The sequence below is a fragment of the Syngnathus floridae genome, chromosome 18 (genome assembly GCF_059516105.1).
Source record: "Syngnathus floridae isolate MCC-2025c chromosome 18, RoL_Sflo_1.0, whole genome shotgun sequence".
Classification (NCBI taxonomy): domain Eukaryota; kingdom Metazoa; phylum Chordata; class Actinopteri; order Syngnathiformes; family Syngnathidae; genus Syngnathus; species Syngnathus floridae.
Window position 1 is genome coordinate 7,369,566 of NC_142430.1, and position 18,022 is coordinate 7,387,587.

Genomic DNA, 18,022 nt, shown 5'->3' on the forward strand with positions numbered 1-18,022 from the left:
CCTCCGGATTGTACATTTGCTACCACGGACGTGTTTTGCTAGTCAAATACAGGTTTTACGATGGGAAATCAATCAAAGGACAAAAAAAGTGTGCAGTGAGGGATCATCAAGCAAATTATGGGATTTAACTTACGCTAATATGATTATTGACAGTGATGTTAGAACAATTCGAGGCACATCCACTAGAGGGCAGTAGTTCAATTCACATGATTATCATTAATACAGTAGTAAAAACATTGGGTTGGCTTAAAAGCATATAAACAAAGTTTAAGTTCTAGGATTTGTATTACTCGTACGATTCACGCAGATGTTTTACTTTTTACTACAGATAAATATTGGCTCTCAATAGCAGTTATCAGCCAAGGATTAGAATAAAAGAATAAAGTTAACATATAAAGGTTTAAAGTACCTTACTGTATTTTTGATGCACCCTGAAGATCCACTTGAAAACCAAATGTCAAAGTTGTGATGATTTGTATTTAGATCAATAAAGTTTTGCAAAACACACTTTTCATATTCTCGTCATAGCGTCATCACTTTCCTCCCTTCTATGTCGCCCCTGGCTACAACAACCGCACGTACACATGTGTCAACACAACACACAAGATGAGTAGATAATTCCAGTGAAGGCGGGCTGGGCAGGGTTGGAAATGTAAAAGTGGACACACCTCTCCTTCTGCTCAAAGCATTCAGGGGAGTGTCCTACCTGCACTCGCAGCAGGTATGTTTTTCATTTAATAACACGGACGTCGTTTTTTAAGGTCCGGAATCATGCTATAGAAGTGTGTCGGCTTTGGTAAGTTTGAGAATATATTTTGAAATAGTTATGGTTGAGTTGAACATGTACAGTAATAACATATGGTGTGTCATTGATCTATTTCTAGCCAGAGGTGCTTTGACAGTATAGCAAAAAAAAGGAAAACCATCCGTGTCATTGTTGTCTTTGTACCTTAAGTGTTTGGCGGGTGGATTAGCTGGAATCAACCATGATGACGTCCACACCTTTAAAAGCAAAGACAAGAACGTGTTAAAATTTCAAAACGGCAAAACAATGCATTAGCCGATTGGAACCATCTACGGGAAAGGATAATATGTTTTTTTTCTCATCCTTTTGGTTTGGAAATGTGGAATCGCAAGTACAGTGTCAATATTACACTTAGGGAAGCCTGTTTAGCTTAATCCTAATAATATAAAATGCTACTGACATGCTAATAGTTTAGCATAAACAATTGAGGTTTTGGAAGCAATGTGGAGCTTTAAACACAAACGGTGGTGCAACACATGTTGAACGATAATATAACTACTCACTAACATAGTGTTTATGGTGAGCGAAGAAGGACTATCCTACTTGTGGCTTAATTCCTGTCCGTCTGCATTACACTGCCTCCAAGTGGCCTTTGCCATTTTTGTATGAATCAAAATGGCCTCAATTTGAACGCTGTGGACTTTTAGAAGTGGACTGAAATGAGTCCCCCAAAATATAAGCTGAGGGTCTTTCATAGCAATGTCTGTTCAAGTGCCCGGAGAAGAAAGTGCGAGCGATACTAATGAGTGAGCGATACCAGCAATTCTAGTGCTGTACTGATGATCACTTAAAATAGGGTGGATAGGAAAATACTGTGATGCCGTCGGACCGGTTGGGCCACGCGGTGTCAGACCTGGTGACGGAATCATTAAGAGATGAGAGAGAAGCGACTGAGGGAATGCAGTTTGCAGCATGGAGTTTTGAAGATATGAATGAATCAATGACGTCGGGTAATTCAATAATTTTTTTTTTGTTGTGTAATGTTATGCAAAAAAGCACCAGTGCCAAATACAGACGGGATTTCAAAGTAGAACACGAGATGCTAGTTGAGTTCAAATTTCCCCTGCAAATTCCTCGGGACATTAATTTAGTCTTTATTAACTGTTCATTGTTTTGCCACCAAATGGAAAATGTATTGATGCTTAGGAAAAAGTAGCACTTTGATGCTGTTTTGTCGATATCAAGGAATTATTTTGGCTCGGAGCCAGATTAAACAGACCCTTAAATGACTCTTGAATGTTCTCATTCTTAGCCAATGACACATGAATAGAACAAAGGATGACAAACATCAAACGCTATTTTGTCAAGGTACGTCTTATCACACAAGTCTCCATGTGAGATTGTGTATGGAATGACTCATTTGTCCTTTCTACGTTTGTCCAGCACCTGATCACCTTCTCCCTCCAGAGAGGAGATGTGAAGACCGTGGAGGAGGCCCAGTCTCGGCTCCTCCAGCTAGCTCGGGGCAACAAGTTGTGGAGTCAACACATGCTACTGGATCTCGGCTCTGATGCCGTTTATCTCCGAGACATTCAGACTAAGGCGGGTAGATAAAACATTCGAGTTGGGCTGAGTTATCTCATGCTAGATGTGCGAAACTTAGAAAACAAAGCCCCACAAAATCGATGAAACCGAACTCGGGGCTTACCTTTAGAAGTGTTGCAGGTGGAACTTTTTTATACAGCTTCCGAAATGGCAACGAGGCTCTAAATGAGCAAAACAAAAATGTCTCAAGATTATTATTTTGGTATGCAGGAGGAGCTGGAGAAGTATTACTTGGACTCCATCTTCCGCTGCGAGTCGGTTAACGCCGAGGAGCTCTTCCCGTCGCTCCTTCTCCTGGTGTGCCAAAGCCCCAATGAGAAGAAACCAGATGTTCTCTTCTTCAACTGTGAGAACATGAAGGTGGGGAGCATTAAATTGCCAGCGTGTTTTCAGATGACCGGCTCAGGTTTTTATTTTTAGTTTTGCACTCACGCAGGCAGAGCAAGTCTGCGACAACATCACGAAGGCCGTTTCCAAGTCGGGCCAGAGTAGGACCAGTTCTGATTCAATCAGGTACAGTCAATGATCTAAATGTCCTCATGAGTGTAATCATTGTCATTTTTTCTGGTAATGAACAGCAACAATTGGATACAAAGGTTAATTTGACTTCCTTAGCCAAGCCTGTTTGCAAGAAGAAAAAAAAAACTATCGTAAAATCCATTTTTAGACCGTCCCCAATGTGATTGAGAAGACTGTCGTGGTTACGCATTGTGCTTAGGGGTCAGTGAAGACAAAAAGAGCCCACCTCCTGCCGCCATTATGCTGACTCAAAGCGGCGCTACAGTTACCATCGGTGCGTGTGCGCCGGAGAGGGAGGGCAGTGTAAACAGCTGTAAGAGAGCAACCTGTTCTACCGGTTCCCACATAACTGGAGAAGGTGTGACAGAGACAGCTCGGCCATTGTGGAGAAAGGCACAAGGTGCAGCGGAGAGGATGACCTCGCAGTAGTTTCAGGGTGCTTGGTTTTGGATTACCCCCTTATATATTTTCCAAAGACAAGCAGAGGGACTCGTTACCGGGTAAGAAAGATTGACGCGGTTACTTCCGGGTAGGGAAGTCATTTAAATGCGGGAAGTGATTTCTGGTAGTTATTTGCATCCACACTGCACGACAAAAATAGAGCTAACTATTCTTTTGCCTTTGAAATTTTAAATGACATGCGTACTTTTGAGTTGATAATAGTGACTCCCAATCACTGTCAATCATTGGCCCCAATATTATAATTGATTTAATTAAAAAAAAAAAAGCGCCTGTTATAGGTACAGAGCAGAAATTCCAGATAACCTGTGTATCCACCTCTTGTCATTCAGAGAACATAAAGGTCACACTGGGTTTGTACATTTGTGAGGAAACTGAGAAGACATCAACATTATGTTAGTGAATATACATTTGTGAGATTATTTTTTAAATATTTTAGTAAAGGTTGTTGTCAGAACTCTGTGTGAATATCCACAAAAATGACAGAGTCAGCAGCCACCATGGTCGTCGAGTTTTAATGCTTACCTTCTCCCCCCGAAGGTTTTCCCACGACGACGCAGACATGATCGACCCCTACGGCATTCCGAGCCATCCGATCGCGCACGCTCCCAATGCCCCGCCAATCAACCCCCCGCCTTACCCTGGACCAAGAGGTCAGAAAGGCATCTTCGTTCATACGGTTTCAGGTGATACTGGAATGGTAAAATGGAAGTGAATGAATGACATCATCTGACCTCTCTCACGGCAGCCAACGGAGGCCCAGACGTGTCGTTGCTTCGAGCCGAGCGAGAAGTGGTACGCCTCCGCCTTTTTTCGACACGGTCTCGTCTCGGGGCACCCGTTGAAAGAGCCGCTTTGTCTTCTCCAGGACATCCTCAATCACTGCTTTGATGACATCGAGAGTTTCATGTCCAAGCTGCAGCAGACCGCCGAGGCCGCCATCGTGCTCAACCAGAGGAAGAAGAAGAAGAAAAGCAAAAAGCAGAGCGCTGAAGGTAAAACGACTTTGCTTCATCGGTCACTATTTTAGTATTTTTGTTTGCCACTTCTGATCATTTGTTCAAGCAGAAGATCTGCTCACGGTGAAAGCCAGGCCGCCACCCGAAGAGGAATTTGTCGATATCTTCCAGAAATTCAAATATTGCTTCAGTCTATTGGTCTGTCTTCCACCATGTCTATTTTTTTTTTTGTTTTCTTCTTGCTTTTTGATCGGCGTGTTCTTCTGCGTAGGCCCGTTTGAAATCAGCCATAGCCAATCCTTCCTCTGAGGACCTTGTTCATCACGTATTTAAACCTCTGGATATGGTGAGTGCATCATCCTCAAACTTGACTGTACATAATAATATTATTCATTTTAACGAGTATATTTATATAATTATAATTTAATTATAATACCTCCAAGCGAATCATCGTTTTAATTGCCGAGTCAGCAATTTGCCTGTTCCTCACGTGTTCGTCCAAACTATATAAGAGATGTAAGCGAATGAGATAAAGCTCTGGAGATGACACATTTCACGTGCTAAGCAAAAACAAATCGTCGTAACCTTTGCCCGACCGTGATTCATGCTATGATTCACTAATGCTATATATTTAGCCGCTAGTGCGTAATTGTATGAAAAGAGTGTTCGTGTGTGAACCTAGCGTGGTGCTTATCAGAGCGTGCATGTGAACAGTGGTTTGTTTGTCTTATCTGGGTGTGTCCAGATGGTGAAGACGACAGGGGGGCCGGCTCTGGCGGCCTCCGTGTCCAGCCCCGCCTTGACCGGCGCTGCCGTGACGTTGCTGCAAGAGAACCTGAACGTGGAGGAGAGGACACTGTGGACGTCCCTGGGTCCAAATTGGACGCACGCTCGGTAGGTGCAGCCTGTTGTCCGCCGTCGTCGGGGGCTGATAAGCAGGGAGATTATTCATTTGGAGTTTGGAGATAGAAATACAGAAGTGCCTTGAGATAAGAATTTCATTACCGCAAATCTTTTCCCACTGGCAAGGGTCCTTCTGGTGTGCAACCCTTGGCCAGCTGGGGGCGGTATAACACAGGCATGAAGATAAAACTCTTTCACAATATGACAACTAAAGTGAATTTATGATACCGATTCTCTTTGTATGCCATCAGCTCGGAGCTCAGAGGGCCCATCGCTCCATACACGCCCGTGTTCCTGGACGGCTGGAAGCCCGAGAAGTTCTGGGCGGATGGGAAGGTCTGGGAGGATCCGGTGGAGTCGCAGCACACACACGAAGCCCTCCGGCTCAAACAAGAGGTACAGAATGCTGCGTAAGGCTTATGTGCACTGAGTTTAGAAGAGTTTGAGATTTCATTTGTTGTGTCCTAAATACTTTATGACCTACATGGGCATTCTAAGCCTTGTCACCACCATCCATCTTTACTTTCCGCAACGTCATCTGTTTTTGACAGCAGGAGCAACAGCAAGTCAACAGCCACATCGGTGATGAGATGTAAGTCCACCAAGATGTGATCTGCAAAATAATTTGCAAAAAAAAATCTCATATCATAATCCCCCGACAGAGACACGGGAGGCTCTCCAGAGTCTGAAAAAGTCTACAGCTGCAGTTATGACTTCATCGCCAGGAACAACACTGAACTTTCAGTGCAACAAGGAGAGACGCTTGAGGTACTTTGAACACCGGAGCGGAGCCCACCACTCAAGTTGCTCACCATCTGACGGTTCCGTTTTCTCTTTGACAGGTGCTGGAGTCATCCAAGCGCTGGTGGAAGTGCCGCAATCGCTTCAACCAGGTGGGCTTCGTTCCCTTCAACATCTTGGAGCCAGTTACTCACGCGGAGGGTCCCGTCACTGTCAAGCCGCCCACAGTAAGGCCTCGACGTAAATGTAATCGCTCCCTAGGAATTTTAGGGAATGACACTGACGGGTGAGACTGTGACGTCACACCAAATATTCCTCAGATCCCCCAGGCTCCGCCCCCACCTCAGATGGCCAAGACTTTCACCCCAGCCGCACCCAGCCAGCCCATGGCACGCCCGAACCTCTCCGCACGTGTTCCACAGAGTGTGCCCACCTACAGCCAGCATGCTCCTGCAGCAGAGGACGATAAAGGTAGATGTTATGTTCGAGGAAACCTTCGGTGCCTGCTGATGTGCATTGTTGTTTCCAGTCATGATGGTGAATGACGAGCTGCTCCTGAGGCTGACTAACGGAAAGGCCATCAACAGCAAGCCTCTGATCATCCCTCGATCAGCAGAAACCTCCCTTCCTCTCGACTACCATTCCACACCTGAGGAAGTGGCGTCTTGGCTCGCTGGGAAAGGCTTCAGTGAACCGTGAGAGCTTTTTTTTTTTTTTTTTTTACACGGTTCATGAAACTAAACAGTTGGTTTTGCTTTGGCGCTATCTGGTGGCCACTTAGAACCATAGCCCTGGAAAAAAAAAAAAACTTCAGGCATGGCAGCTCACCTGAGTTCTTGTGCTCCCTCAGGACGGTGACGTGTTTGGGGGTCTTGACGGGCGCTCAACTCTTCTCGCTCAGCAAGGACGAGCTGCGTGAAGTTATTCCAGATGAAGGCGCTCGGGTGTACAGCCAGATGGCGGTGCAGCGAGCACTGCTGGAGGTGACCTGGAATTCATTCCCTGCACATTATCTACATTGCTTCTTGGTCCTAATGGCATCTGTTGTTTCTCCCAGGATGCTCGGAGGGCCACAGAGCTGGAGGCTGTCATGGAGAAGCAGAAAATGAAGGTGGATCTGAAACTGGAGAGCAGCACATTGTGAGCGGAGGCCTCACAGATGGACTTTATAGCATAGCATGATTATTATTACAATAATATATACAGTACATACCTGAAAATAGTGTGCTGCCAAGCTCCTGCCTGTGAAGATCACTGTGCCACATTTCTGTTTTGTATTTAACGCAAGTATATATATATATCGCTAACTTATATAGTTCAATGTAGATTTTACCGTAATATTGAGCAAATTAAATGCAAGACTTTATTCAAATACAATGAAAAGTACACTCTTATGACCAACACTTGGTAAGAATAACACCAGAAGCTCTTTCTGACACATTTTACTGCCTGAACCCAATCTACTCAAATTCGAGTGTTAGGAAAGCAACCCAGCATTGTTTTGGGGAACTTAAGAAATGATCAAAATGCAATAATGCCTTTAATATGATTTCATTGAGAACAGATTTTTTTTTAATGAACCCCAGAGGAACCAGATGACACTTTGTAAACCGACGCAGCCGTTACAATCTGTTTGCATGTAATTACAAAGCAGTTTATTTCTTTTAAATGGCGTGTACAACATTTCTGCTTCACTTGCCGACACTAACTCAAATGAGCTTTCTATAAATGGTGAACGTTTGGATTTTTAAATCAGTTAACAAATGACTAACTCGCAAACATTTCCAACAATTTATTATTTTTTTTTAACCCCCACCAGACCACTTTTTAATTTACTCGGTACGTACTGCCCCCCTTGAAAAGAAATTAGACTACACTGGAGGAGAAAACATGGTTGAGGTGTAAAGGGACTTAAGGGTGTTTCTAAAAATTTGAACGAGGGAACAGTAAACTAAAGCACACATTCCATAGTCAGATCCTGTATCGTAAAAGAAACGGATTAAAATAATATTGACAAATGTATGAGGTCTCTGACGTCACTGTTCATTGGATAAAGGAAGGCCACCAAATTACGGAGGCGTAACAAAAGGTGGCTTGACATATGAGAGATTTAATATTGAATGGAGATTTTTTCTTTTATGAGTCAAAGTAAAGAAAAACGAGTCTAGGGGACTATAAGAACACAAACGGACAACAAGGTGGTGGGTGTTATGTGAGATGGACGTTGGCCTTCACGGGTCTTCTCTGTCGTCTGCTCTGCGAGAGTCCGACCGGCCGTTGACGCCGTCCCGCCGCTCGCGGCCTTGCGACTTGTCTCTGGACGAGTGCTCGCGGTCTCTGGATGACCTGCCAGCAAAGGATTTTAAAAGTTGGCCACCAACCTCAAAAAGATAAGTTGAGATGGGTTGTACTTGTGTCTGGAGCCGTGCTCGTGGCTGTGACGTTGGCCTCGGCTTCGGGAGCGGGACCTCTGTCGCCTCTTCCTGTCCCGGGAGCGAGAGCGCGAGCGGCGCTTGTCTCGGGACGAGGAGCGCGAGCGGCGCCTCCTCCGGTCGCGAGAACCAGACCTAAAAAAAAAAGACGTTTGAGAACAAGCCATTCCTGTCCGAGCGGGATTTCTTTGAGTCGCTTACCTTTTATGTTCCCTGCTGCGGGATCTCGTCCTTGGAAGAGAACACAAAGAAGTTCAAGAAGAATAAAGTATACAAAAAGCACAAAGCCATTGTAACATTGGCCCTCCCTTACCGCTTTTTCATCTTTTCCTCCTTCTCCCTTTCTTCCCGTCTCTTGAGCCGATCCTGGTTTCGTTTTTCCTGCTTGTCCACAACGGTTTTCTGATGACAAGAAAAGTTGAGACTTCATGTAACTTCTTGAGTAATGTGAAGAGCTTCACGGGCACACACGCACCTTGAGCTGGTCCAGCTTCTCTCTGATCTGGATGAAGCCCAGGTGGAGCTTGCCGCCAAAGTGGTCGGCCAGACGGCGGTCGTTGTCGTGGAGGCCCAGATAAGCCGAGCACACCTCGCAAACGCGAAGCTTTTGCTGTTGGAAACTGGAGGCCGGCATGGAATTTCTGTATTCCTCCTGGAAGATGACGCAAAGATAGGAACGTGGGAGCGGAAGCATAAATTCATATCAGTTGATTTATTGTGAAACATGCATTTGATTTTAAAACCGCCACAGCCTCACCTCTGCATCCTTCTTCCTACTGCGGACCTTCTCCACTTCCTGTAGCACCTTCTGGGATTCCTCCACGTTTCCCTCCGCTCCGAGTTGCTCGGCCTTTGCCAGGAGCTTCCCGATTTCCTCGTTCAACTCGTGGACCTTCTCCGCCTGCGGCACCCATTAACAGCAGCTTGAGGAAAACCTGACACCACATTACTTTTTTTTTTCTTTTTAATAAAAACAAACCTTGGCCGCCACTTCAGCACTGATCTCCTCTTGAGTCTCGGCCAGACGTTTCTTGGCCAGTTCCGTTCTGCGGTCGCAGTCGGCGATGAAGGACTCCAAGTGGTCCACAGCCTTTGGAAGGAGAAGAGCCACAGGTCGGTCACATTAAAAGCAAAACGAAACAAAAGAAACAAGACGTGCGCCGAGAGCTATTTTCCTTGTGGCGACGTCACTTACATCCAGCTCAAAAAAGAGCTCTCGCTCCTTGGAGGCAATTTCATAGTCTGCTCGAAGCGCCAGGTCGTGGATCTTGGTGCACTCTCCCAGGTCCATGCGCTAAATATACAACATGTAAGCTTAAGAATAAATTTAAACTGGACAATAAAAATCTCGACACTTACGGTTCCGGACAGGATGTCATGCGGACAGCAGTCGAGGAGGTGACTTTTGCAGACTCGCTCGTCCGAGTACTTGACCCTCTGCCGCGTCTCGTCCCCTGAAAGAGTCCAGAAGGCATCCTGTGAGAACGACCTCATGTACTAATAAGGGCCAAGCTTCAGCTTATCTGACTTCCTCGTTTACAATGTATGGCACCCGCGTCACAATAGCTGCCCTCGCTCGGTCCGATCCCAAAACTACCACAAGAACGTCGTCTTGGTCATTAGCGTGTCAAATGAGTAATTGAAGAAACGTTGCCTCTGTTGGCGTAAGTGTGAAGTTACACGAGGCAATGTGTGGCCTCATTGTGACTTACCCAGGCCTCAAAGATTATATCACAAGAGCAGAACCTCAAGTCTCAGTTGAGCTTGTTTTAAGGCTCCGTGTCCTCATGGGCATCATTCGGTATGTTTTACGTGGCACGTCAACACATAGGTTACAAATGCAAATCACGTAGTCCCGGCCGAGCCGTTTACAGACATGAAACATTGACAGAAAGTAGGTTTATACACACTGCGATCTGCACCACATACTGTACCCTTCTGCATCTTCAAGCCTTCAGCTGCAGAATTTTAAACCGGCTGTGGGAAAGTAAAAAAGGGAACAGTTTTCTTGCCAAACCTGTGGTAAGAAGTTGGGAGTCATACAAGAGTCAGAGCGAAAATGATGTGTGTAAAGTGTTTGTCTCGTCTGAGTAAAAAAATAAAAAATAAAAAAGATGTCAACTGGTTTCTGCTGAGAAGTGTTTTTTTTAAGTGTTCATTCAGCATGACCAGATAGCAGCTTAACACTACACCAAATTTCATACCTTAAAAAAATTAATAAAAAAAAAAAAACAGGCTATAATGACTTCCGATAGGCAAACATATACTGTTTGGATATTGATCATAACAGCTTTAAAAATTATGTGTGACTCACGGCTCGATGAACATGAGGCTTTTCTGCAACTCCTTTGCAGATTGATGTAGGCTGGCAAAGATACACTGAACCTTAATGAATAAAATAAAGGGGCCACAATTGTTCAGTTTGTATGCAACATAGGCATGGGAAGAATTTGCTGATAATTTCATCACACGCGCACACACATACATTCATTAACACTTAGGACGACAACCCACACGTGTGACTGTTAGGGTGAATCTCCATTTTAATAACGCAGGCCAGCAATATGCCTTAAGCCTACTGTGAGACTCAGCAAGAAATTTCTGTGGTGATGTTTGTATCCAAATGGTGGATAATTCCATTTTGATTTCATTTCAATCTGACGCAAAATCCGATGCTACACTGGTATTCTTCATCGGATTGACAGAAACTAACTATTTTTTAAGTCATTCGTACATTCTACTGTAGTATCTGTGACCATCCTTTGGATGGCTTTATAGAAGAATAGACCAGACCCTGAAGGTCATGAATGCTTGGTTTCTTACTTTTGTCTAGAAGTGTTCAATCTAAAGAGTGTGTAGTCTATATATGTATTTAATAAATAAATAAAGAAATGGAGAAAAGATCCAAGAAAAAGTATATTAATTTCAAGGGAAAAACATGATACATATTGTTATTGGAGTATAAAATCACTTTAAGGAGTAAAATCGTGACACTTTGAATCTAATTTTAACTATTTTTTAATCCATACGTTCACATTTTTGTCAGTTTTATAAGTGTTCGGTCTCTCTCGCGCTCCATCGTAAGCCAATTGAAACTAGCCATAGCTGAAAAAACATATTTATATAACACGGCAGGGGGTCGTTCTTGATAACTCGGTTTTATTGAAAAAGACAAGCTCCATGGATACAAACATGAAACCGTGTGACGTACGCAGGTAGACATGAAGTTGAGCCCTTGTTTGCATTCACGCAGGCCTGCCCATCACAAGCCAACACAAGCCTGCCTCACCACTGGCTCCATCTTGGCTAGCGCGCTCAAGCTAACTGGGCTAGCCTAGCATGCAAACGGCGACTCACCATCCCTCGCCGTTCCCATCAGCTGGTCGAGCAAAGCTCGCATTTGAGCTTGGGCGGACATTGTTGCTGACTCTTTCGTCGAAAACTAAAAAGCAGGTAAAAAATAGTGCTTTCCAATTAATTGTAGATGTGAAAAATAGACATTCGGTCGAGCATCGCCGTTACCAGACGTTCTCGAGTTTTTTTTTTTATAGGGGAAATCACGTCAAATCCCGTGTCCAAGTTCCGCGAGATGGACCAATAGACGCGTGCGAGAACAGGAATATTGTCCAATCAAAGTGGAGCTTGCTGTGTGTACTTCCATCCAATCAAAGCGGCGCTTTGGGAACCTATTTTATTTTTGTCCTAATTTTGCTTTCAGGCAACACCGCTAAAACAAATCTACCAATTAATTGTGTAAGGCGTTGCCCAAGAAATTTACAATTTGGCTGTTTGAATTAATATGACTGACAAATATACATGATCATGGATCTTTACGTTTTTATAATAACCGCAATAGCACGTTCTACCCGATAGACAAATTCGGGGTTAAAACACAGAGGGTCGTGATTTTTTTTTTTCCTGCTTGGGTTCGAGTGACAAGCCTGTCTTTGAGCTAAACATTCGCGAGACGACGCTTGAAGGTGAGTCAAAACATATCGATTTCAACTAAATCCTCGTTTATATGACGCAACCTTTCGCGGGTACTCGTATTGCAGCTGTCGTGCAACAAAAAAGCAACAAAAAAACCTTGGCGATTTTGCTCAACAAGTTAACCAACTGTAGAAACGAGAACTTTTCCATGCTAAAAACTCCACAAAACGAGCCTCGTTGCCGTGCAGTCAACGATTTATCACCAGCTTTTCTACTAACTAGGTATTCCAAATGTGCAATATAAAACAATTGATCTCTTGTACCCCTGTGAGTATTATAAATACTGGTTGAGCTAGTCCGAGCTTGTTGTCCTTAGAAGCATCTGGAAGTGACTGTTGGCTTGCATCAATAGGCTCACATTTTAAAAAGGTAGACGCAGCAGAAATAGCTGGAAATGCCACATCGGCCTTGGTTATTTTTTTAATGGTAGTGTTGATGCAATGCTGCAGATTGACGAAATGAATTTTGCTTGTCTCAGATTTATGCAGTGATGCACCAATAGGACAATGGAGACGACGGACAGTCCCACTGAGGGTGATCCCCTGAAGAGCGGAGAAGATGGCGTGGAGACGGCAACGCCGCCAGCGACAGAACTCAAGCGAGGCTACAAGGAAGTGCTGGGGCTTTCCAAACTCACCCACTGGCGGACGGCCGTCTTCTTCCTCTCCTTGTTCCTCTGCCTCACAGTGGTCTTTGCCTTCTCCTTCATTATCCCCTGTCCTGTCAGACCTCAGTATCTTGCTTCCTGGAATAGGACATTTATTGACGCGGGTGTGTATATTCTCAATTATTGATGGCATAATCATTTGGGATTCAATGATCTTCTCTTTTGCCCTAGAAACGTATGACGTGTTAGTGTTTGAAGATACGAGCAAAGACAAGGTGAAGGATGTCCTGCTCGTGGTCAAGAGCACCGAAGTTAGTCTGAACAATACATGCGGGAATGCTGGTAAGATGATGATCTTAATGATTGAAATCAATAATTCAAAGAAGACAAATGAGAGAATTACTTTGGGCCTTTCCGCAGGTCTGCCGTCACCATGTGTGTTCATGATGGCAGTGGATGGGACAGACGGAGAAACCTTGTGGGATCGCCCGCTGGATCCCGACTTCCACTGGGCCCAGTGTGGCCTGGACACAAAGACGGGAGAGGAATGGGACTGTCTGCTGTTCCATTCCGACCGGCTGTCAGCGCTGGATAAATCCAACGGTAATGGTGATCACCTTTAAATCGAGAGGTTGAGTGAAAAAACAGTGGGCAGCAATAGTCCCGTGATGTGTGTGTGTGTGTGTGTCATCAGGGGAGGTCAGGTGGCAGCAGCCTCAGCCTCCTGGTTTGCAAAGCAGCCTGCCCGTGCTCAGTGTTCCAGATCTGGATGGGGACAAGGTCAGCGACATAGCCTTAGTGGCATCTGATAGCACCAAGGTAAATAATATTACACTCAATGTGTGTTTGTGTTCACCAACAACAGCCAACTAATTTTTTTCTTATACCTGTAGACTCAACTGGTGTTCATCTCAGGAAAGACAGGCATCCAGATTGGATCAACGGTGGCTCTGAACACCACAGAAACATCCGCTCATCTTCTCCATAAGAACGGGGAGGGCACTTTTTATCTGCTGCTTCAAAACGGTTTGTGAATACAGTATTATTTTTCCAACACACCAACAGAATGCAAAATGACTTACAAAGTTTTGACTTGCTGTTTGCACGCTTCTAATATTTCGCTTGTGTATTTTCCAGACACCGGCTTGTACGGACTGGCCCTGTGGAGGATTGCCAAAGAAGCCAAAGAAGGGCTTGAGGCGGGCTTCAAGGAGAAGAAACAAATGAAGAGGGAAGCTGCGGCCGCATCTGGATCGGTACCAGTTTACGAGTAAGGAGCCTCGACCGCACTCGCGTGGCACGTCCGCCGTTCTAACTCGAGCGGCTTTTTATGGAGGTCTGACTTGCTGAGGCGTGTGGTGAGAACAGACACGGCGCCGTCATCCAACTTGATCCTGGTGACGGGCAGTGATGTGGTTTTAATAGATGGAAAGACACTGCAGCCTTTGTGGAAGTTCAACACCACCTCAGTCTTCAGGTGACTATTTTGTATTCATACAAAACACATGTGCGCCCTCTTGTGGTTTGCAAAAAAAAAACCAAATGATCACACTTCCAACACTTTTTTTTTTTTATTCCAGTAGTTTGCTTGCATTTAACAAGTATGTTATAATTAGTTTGACTCGGGTTTGAATTTTAGATAAAAAGTACGCCCCCTCCTTCCCTCTGTGATGTCATCAATTTAGGGACCCTGGCTTTGGTCACTTCAATAAAGATGGCGTACTTGATATTGCGCTTGAGGAGGACATGGACAACTCCACCAAGAGGGCAAGTTAAAAAAAAAATGGATGTGGGACTACTTTGTGCCCCCAAAGTCTCGTGACAGCTAATCTCAGAACAAATCAAATTGTACTTTACCTGTTGCAGCTTGGTCAGGAATTTAACTCCTTGCCTCTTGCTAGGTGGTGATCCTAGATGGGAAGTCCGGTGACGTTCTGTGGGAAGTGGAGCTCCTGTCCAGCGCCAATTCACCTGGACCCACCTCCGTACACACCACCAACTCCATTTCCATCTTTGTGTTCTGGGGGCTGCTGCCCATTCAGGCCAACTCCTCTGTAAGTCTCCTGTGAGAAAAAAAATCTTCACAATGCTCACTGTACATCTTCTTTCAGGTTCCCGGCGAACGTCGTTCTTACATGCTGCATCCTCTCTATTCCAACGTGCTGCTCGAGTCTGAAAAAATGACGGACCACATCGTTACATTTAAAGGTATTGCGTTGTGTGGTGACATGTCGAATGACAGTTGTCGACAAATGACGTTTTTTTACGGCAGCAACGTTGATGGAGAGAGGACGCCACGCCGCCTTCATCCTGCTGTCGGGTCCCGACGCCAAGGACACGGAAGGCACGGTGGTTCTCAGTAAGTGGAAGCTGAAGAGCGACGTGCCCGGGAGCAAGGTGCTCCCCGTCGGCCGCAGCGAGGCCGCCGACACGGACGGCGACATCAAAGAGGCCTTTAACCGACTGCGCTTCAGCGATAACTGAATCGATCGTCGACAGTTTGGATTTTTTTTGCCGCTTTTCTGTTCATTCCTACTGTGTCAAGTGTTTCTTTTGCAGGCTGTGAATTTGCATAGATAACACACGGTTAGCCTGATGGTGTAATTGCCTTGGCCTCTCTTCAGGAAACAGGAAAAAGCAAATTTAACCAATTTTTTTTATTACATTTGTGACGGCAAGTTAAAAAATAACGTATTAGGCTGAGGTGGTTTGCGTCTAAACTGCTGTTTTCCCTGACAGTCATGCTGCCTGCTGAGAAATCATCACAACTCTTGCTGTATTTTAACTTCTTGCACTTTCTTTCAGCAATGCAATTATTTCTTTTCCATTTATAAAAAAAAAAAAACATTATTGTGCAGATATATGCAATTGTTTCACACTAGTGCTTCAAAGGTTAGTGGAGGTTAATTACTGTAATATTTAATACTAGAACAGCCTTAAACGTGAACATTTCAACTTGAACTATTCCGCCGATTGTTACAGATCTGCTCTGTGTGGTTTGATTTTCAACATTCACTGAGGCAGTGAGTTCTTGCAGTGTGGTTGTAGCGCCTTATCAATCAGATTTACAGTGTATTTGAGATTTATATTCATAGGAAAATATTTGTTTTGCTGTATATTTATATTGGAAATTGTGTTTCTTTTAAGACAAGCTGGGGTTTCTCCTAAAGTTCAAATTTGTTTACTATTAAAAGGATTTTTAAACATCTGGAACTGTCTAGTGAGTCCACTCATCCTGCACACAGATTAAAACAAGATACAGTAATATCGTAAAAAAATAAAGTGAACCGCGATACAGGTTGACCTTAAAGGTTATTGCTGGGACACTGTACTTTACCGCACATGCGCAGTTGACCGCGAAACTTGGACATGTTTGTTGGTTTCAGTCACGTACAACTCGGCATCATATAGTCTAATGAAACCTAGTAAAGTATGGCATTAAATTATTCAGCTACTACAGCATGGCATTAAATTACTCAGAATTCTAATACTACATAAAAATGTACTCTTGACAAGGAAACACACCAAATTCCTAATGCGGCATAATTATTAACTTGTCGCGCACTTCCGTATTGGGAGACGTTCAAAGACCTGTGCGACAATATGAAATTACAGTGAAAGAATGTAAAGTGGGGTAACCAATTTGAATTCCATGACCCCCTTATGGGCTTTATGACGTCACTAACGGAGCCGGCCGCCGGTAGATAGGACTCAATGTGACCCGGTTTGTCCGCCATACCGTCAGCGTGGTGCCGCACGGTCGCTCACGTCATCGTCTGCGGGGACGCGCGTTTATCATTTTATTAGAACGATAAGGCTTCACCTCCGAGCGGACGTAAAGTCAGCAGAGAGCAAAAAACACCGACATTTTAGGTAATTTTAATGCATTTTTTAAATATATGCTATGTAAGAGAATGTATGAGAGCATACAAGATTTATTTTTAGGCTATTATTTCCCGACGTGTCTTTCATGTCCTAATACTTCAATTATTATTTTCATATTTTGTAACTTTCGATTTATAATTCTATTGTTTGCATGCTGTTTATCATGATTCATGTTGTAATTGCGACATTTTTATTGTTTCACTTTTTGATAAAGAGGAATTAGACTGATTTGATCTTTAGGCAGCCATTTTCCATGATCGACAGTGTATTTATTTGGGCTATATAACTGTAAATAATTTTTTGATTTTGGGGGCTTTTTCTGGCCCTCCAAGAATTTACAGGTGGATCAGCATTTATCAGAATAGTTTAGATTAAAAGTACTTAAAAGTATCACTTTTAGCATGTTGATGCATTTAACAAAAATGGTGTTGTTTAAAGACAAACGTGAAGATGGCTGAGGACATAAAAAAAAAACTCGAGAACTATCGCACCGCTCCATTTGATGCCAGGTTCCCCAACCAGAACCAGACCAGGAACTGCTGGTCTAACTATCTAGGTAAGGCTTCAAGGTCACAAATATATTTTCAAATATTCTTGTCATGAGTCTTATTAATAGCCAAGCTGTATTGTTGTTAAATGTCTATTAATAGACTTCCATCGCTGCCAGAAAGCTCTGGATGCAAAAGGTGTGGACAATGCCCCGTGCGAGTGGTACCGGAGGGTCTACGAGTCTCTCTGCCCTATGTCCTGGGTAAAAAACATTTTTATAATAAAGTAGAGAAAAAGACATCAATTCAAAATTGCTTCAGAAGCCTCAGTGAAAATCCGCCATGTCCATTTTTTTCTATCAGATAAAAATGATGCAAAATTAAGGTCAAATCAGGGATTGTGCAACTAAACTTTACAACTGCAAAGCAAAAAAGAAAAAAAAAAAGTCATATTTGATATTGCGTGTCTTAGGTCGAGGAGTGGGACGAGCAGAGAGAAGAGGGGACATTCCCAGGAAAAATCTGAAGACCACCGTCAACATTGATCGATGAGAATGTGTTGCACCATCGGCAACTTTACTGACACAAAATGTGCATTCCTTACAGTCAATATAAAAAAAATGTATAACAGAGCCTTAATAAATATATTATACACCTATTTCACTTTTTCTTTTTAATCATACACTGTC

The 18,022-nt window shown here is 43.8% G+C and overlaps 4 protein-coding genes and 1 long non-coding RNA gene across 12 annotated transcripts; 3 read left to right on the top strand and 2 right to left on the bottom strand.

Moving 5' to 3' along the window:
* Window positions 1–629: 629 nt before the first annotated feature.
* On the top strand, window positions 630–7,953 carry eps8l1b (EPS8 signaling adaptor L1b). Of its 5 annotated transcripts, none has more exons than XM_088359138.1 (19): window positions 630–796; window positions 2,058–2,113; window positions 2,189–2,347; window positions 2,561–2,710; window positions 2,787–2,863; window positions 3,869–4,014; window positions 4,077–4,123; window positions 4,197–4,323; window positions 4,397–4,485; window positions 4,559–4,633; window positions 5,033–5,181; window positions 5,442–5,586; window positions 5,745–5,782; window positions 5,853–5,958; window positions 6,033–6,158; window positions 6,252–6,402; window positions 6,461–6,626; window positions 6,782–6,914; window positions 6,989–7,953. In XM_088359138.1, exons 2-19 carry the CDS (start codon window positions 2,084–2,086, stop codon window positions 7,073–7,075), a joined length of 2,001 nt encoding a protein of 666 aa, XP_088215264.1. In that variant the 5' UTR covers window positions 630–796; window positions 2,058–2,083; the 3' UTR covers window positions 7,076–7,953. The 5 variants fall into 5 exon arrangements, with proteins under 5 accessions (XP_088215264.1, XP_088215261.1, XP_088215265.1 ...); XM_088359135.1 differs by having other exon boundaries at window positions 631–796; window positions 5,742–5,782; XM_088359139.1 differs by having other exon boundaries at window positions 631–796; window positions 3,869–3,981; window positions 5,742–5,782.
* Window positions 2,532–6,184, bottom strand: LOC148382714 (uncharacterized). The gene is made up of 5 exons (XR_015853889.1): window positions 6,003–6,184; window positions 5,419–5,803; window positions 5,293–5,345; window positions 4,063–5,215; window positions 2,532–2,694 (listed from the first exon to the last, which is right to left on the bottom strand). It is a non-coding gene; the product is annotated as an uncharacterized LOC148382714 (long non-coding RNA).
* Window positions 7,272–12,211, bottom strand: luc7l (LUC7-like (S. cerevisiae)). 4 transcript variants are annotated; one of them, XM_088359153.1, is made up of 11 exons: window positions 11,721–12,210; window positions 10,298–10,748; window positions 9,723–9,817; window positions 9,559–9,657; window positions 9,343–9,453; window positions 9,121–9,264; window positions 8,839–9,015; window positions 8,677–8,765; window positions 8,565–8,594; window positions 8,343–8,498; window positions 7,272–8,277 (listed from the first exon to the last, which is right to left on the bottom strand). In XM_088359153.1, exons 2-11 carry the CDS (start codon window positions 10,305–10,307, stop codon window positions 8,163–8,165), a joined length of 1,026 nt encoding a protein of 341 aa, XP_088215279.1. In that variant the 5' UTR covers window positions 10,308–10,748; window positions 11,721–12,210; the 3' UTR covers window positions 7,272–8,162. The 4 variants fall into 4 exon arrangements, with proteins under 4 accessions (XP_088215279.1, XP_088215280.1, XP_088215277.1 ...); XM_088359154.1 differs by lacking the exon at window positions 11,721–12,210 and having other exon boundaries at window positions 10,298–10,380; window positions 10,678–10,748; XM_088359151.1 differs by lacking the exon at window positions 10,298–10,748 and having other exon boundaries at window positions 11,721–12,211.
* fam234a (family with sequence similarity 234 member A) lies at window positions 12,191–16,168 on the top strand. The gene is made up of 12 exons (XM_088359145.1): window positions 12,191–12,343; window positions 12,832–13,124; window positions 13,192–13,302; window positions 13,381–13,563; window positions 13,655–13,779; window positions 13,854–13,986; window positions 14,098–14,230; window positions 14,297–14,437; window positions 14,646–14,727; window positions 14,862–15,014; window positions 15,072–15,168; window positions 15,233–16,168. The coding sequence occupies exons 2-12, from the start codon at window positions 12,860–12,862 to the stop codon at window positions 15,442–15,444; spliced, it is 1,635 nt and encodes a 544-aa protein (XP_088215271.1). The 5' UTR covers window positions 12,191–12,343; window positions 12,832–12,859; the 3' UTR covers window positions 15,445–16,168.
* Window positions 16,169–16,583: 415 nt separating this feature from the next.
* cox6b1 (cytochrome c oxidase subunit 6B1) lies at window positions 16,584–17,991 on the top strand. The gene is made up of 4 exons (XM_088359161.1): window positions 16,584–16,833; window positions 17,283–17,401; window positions 17,496–17,596; window positions 17,806–17,991. The coding sequence occupies exons 2-4, from the start codon at window positions 17,296–17,298 to the stop codon at window positions 17,857–17,859; spliced, it is 261 nt and encodes an 86-aa protein (XP_088215287.1). The 5' UTR covers window positions 16,584–16,833; window positions 17,283–17,295; the 3' UTR covers window positions 17,860–17,991.
* The last annotated feature ends 31 nt before the right edge of the window (window positions 17,992–18,022 follow it).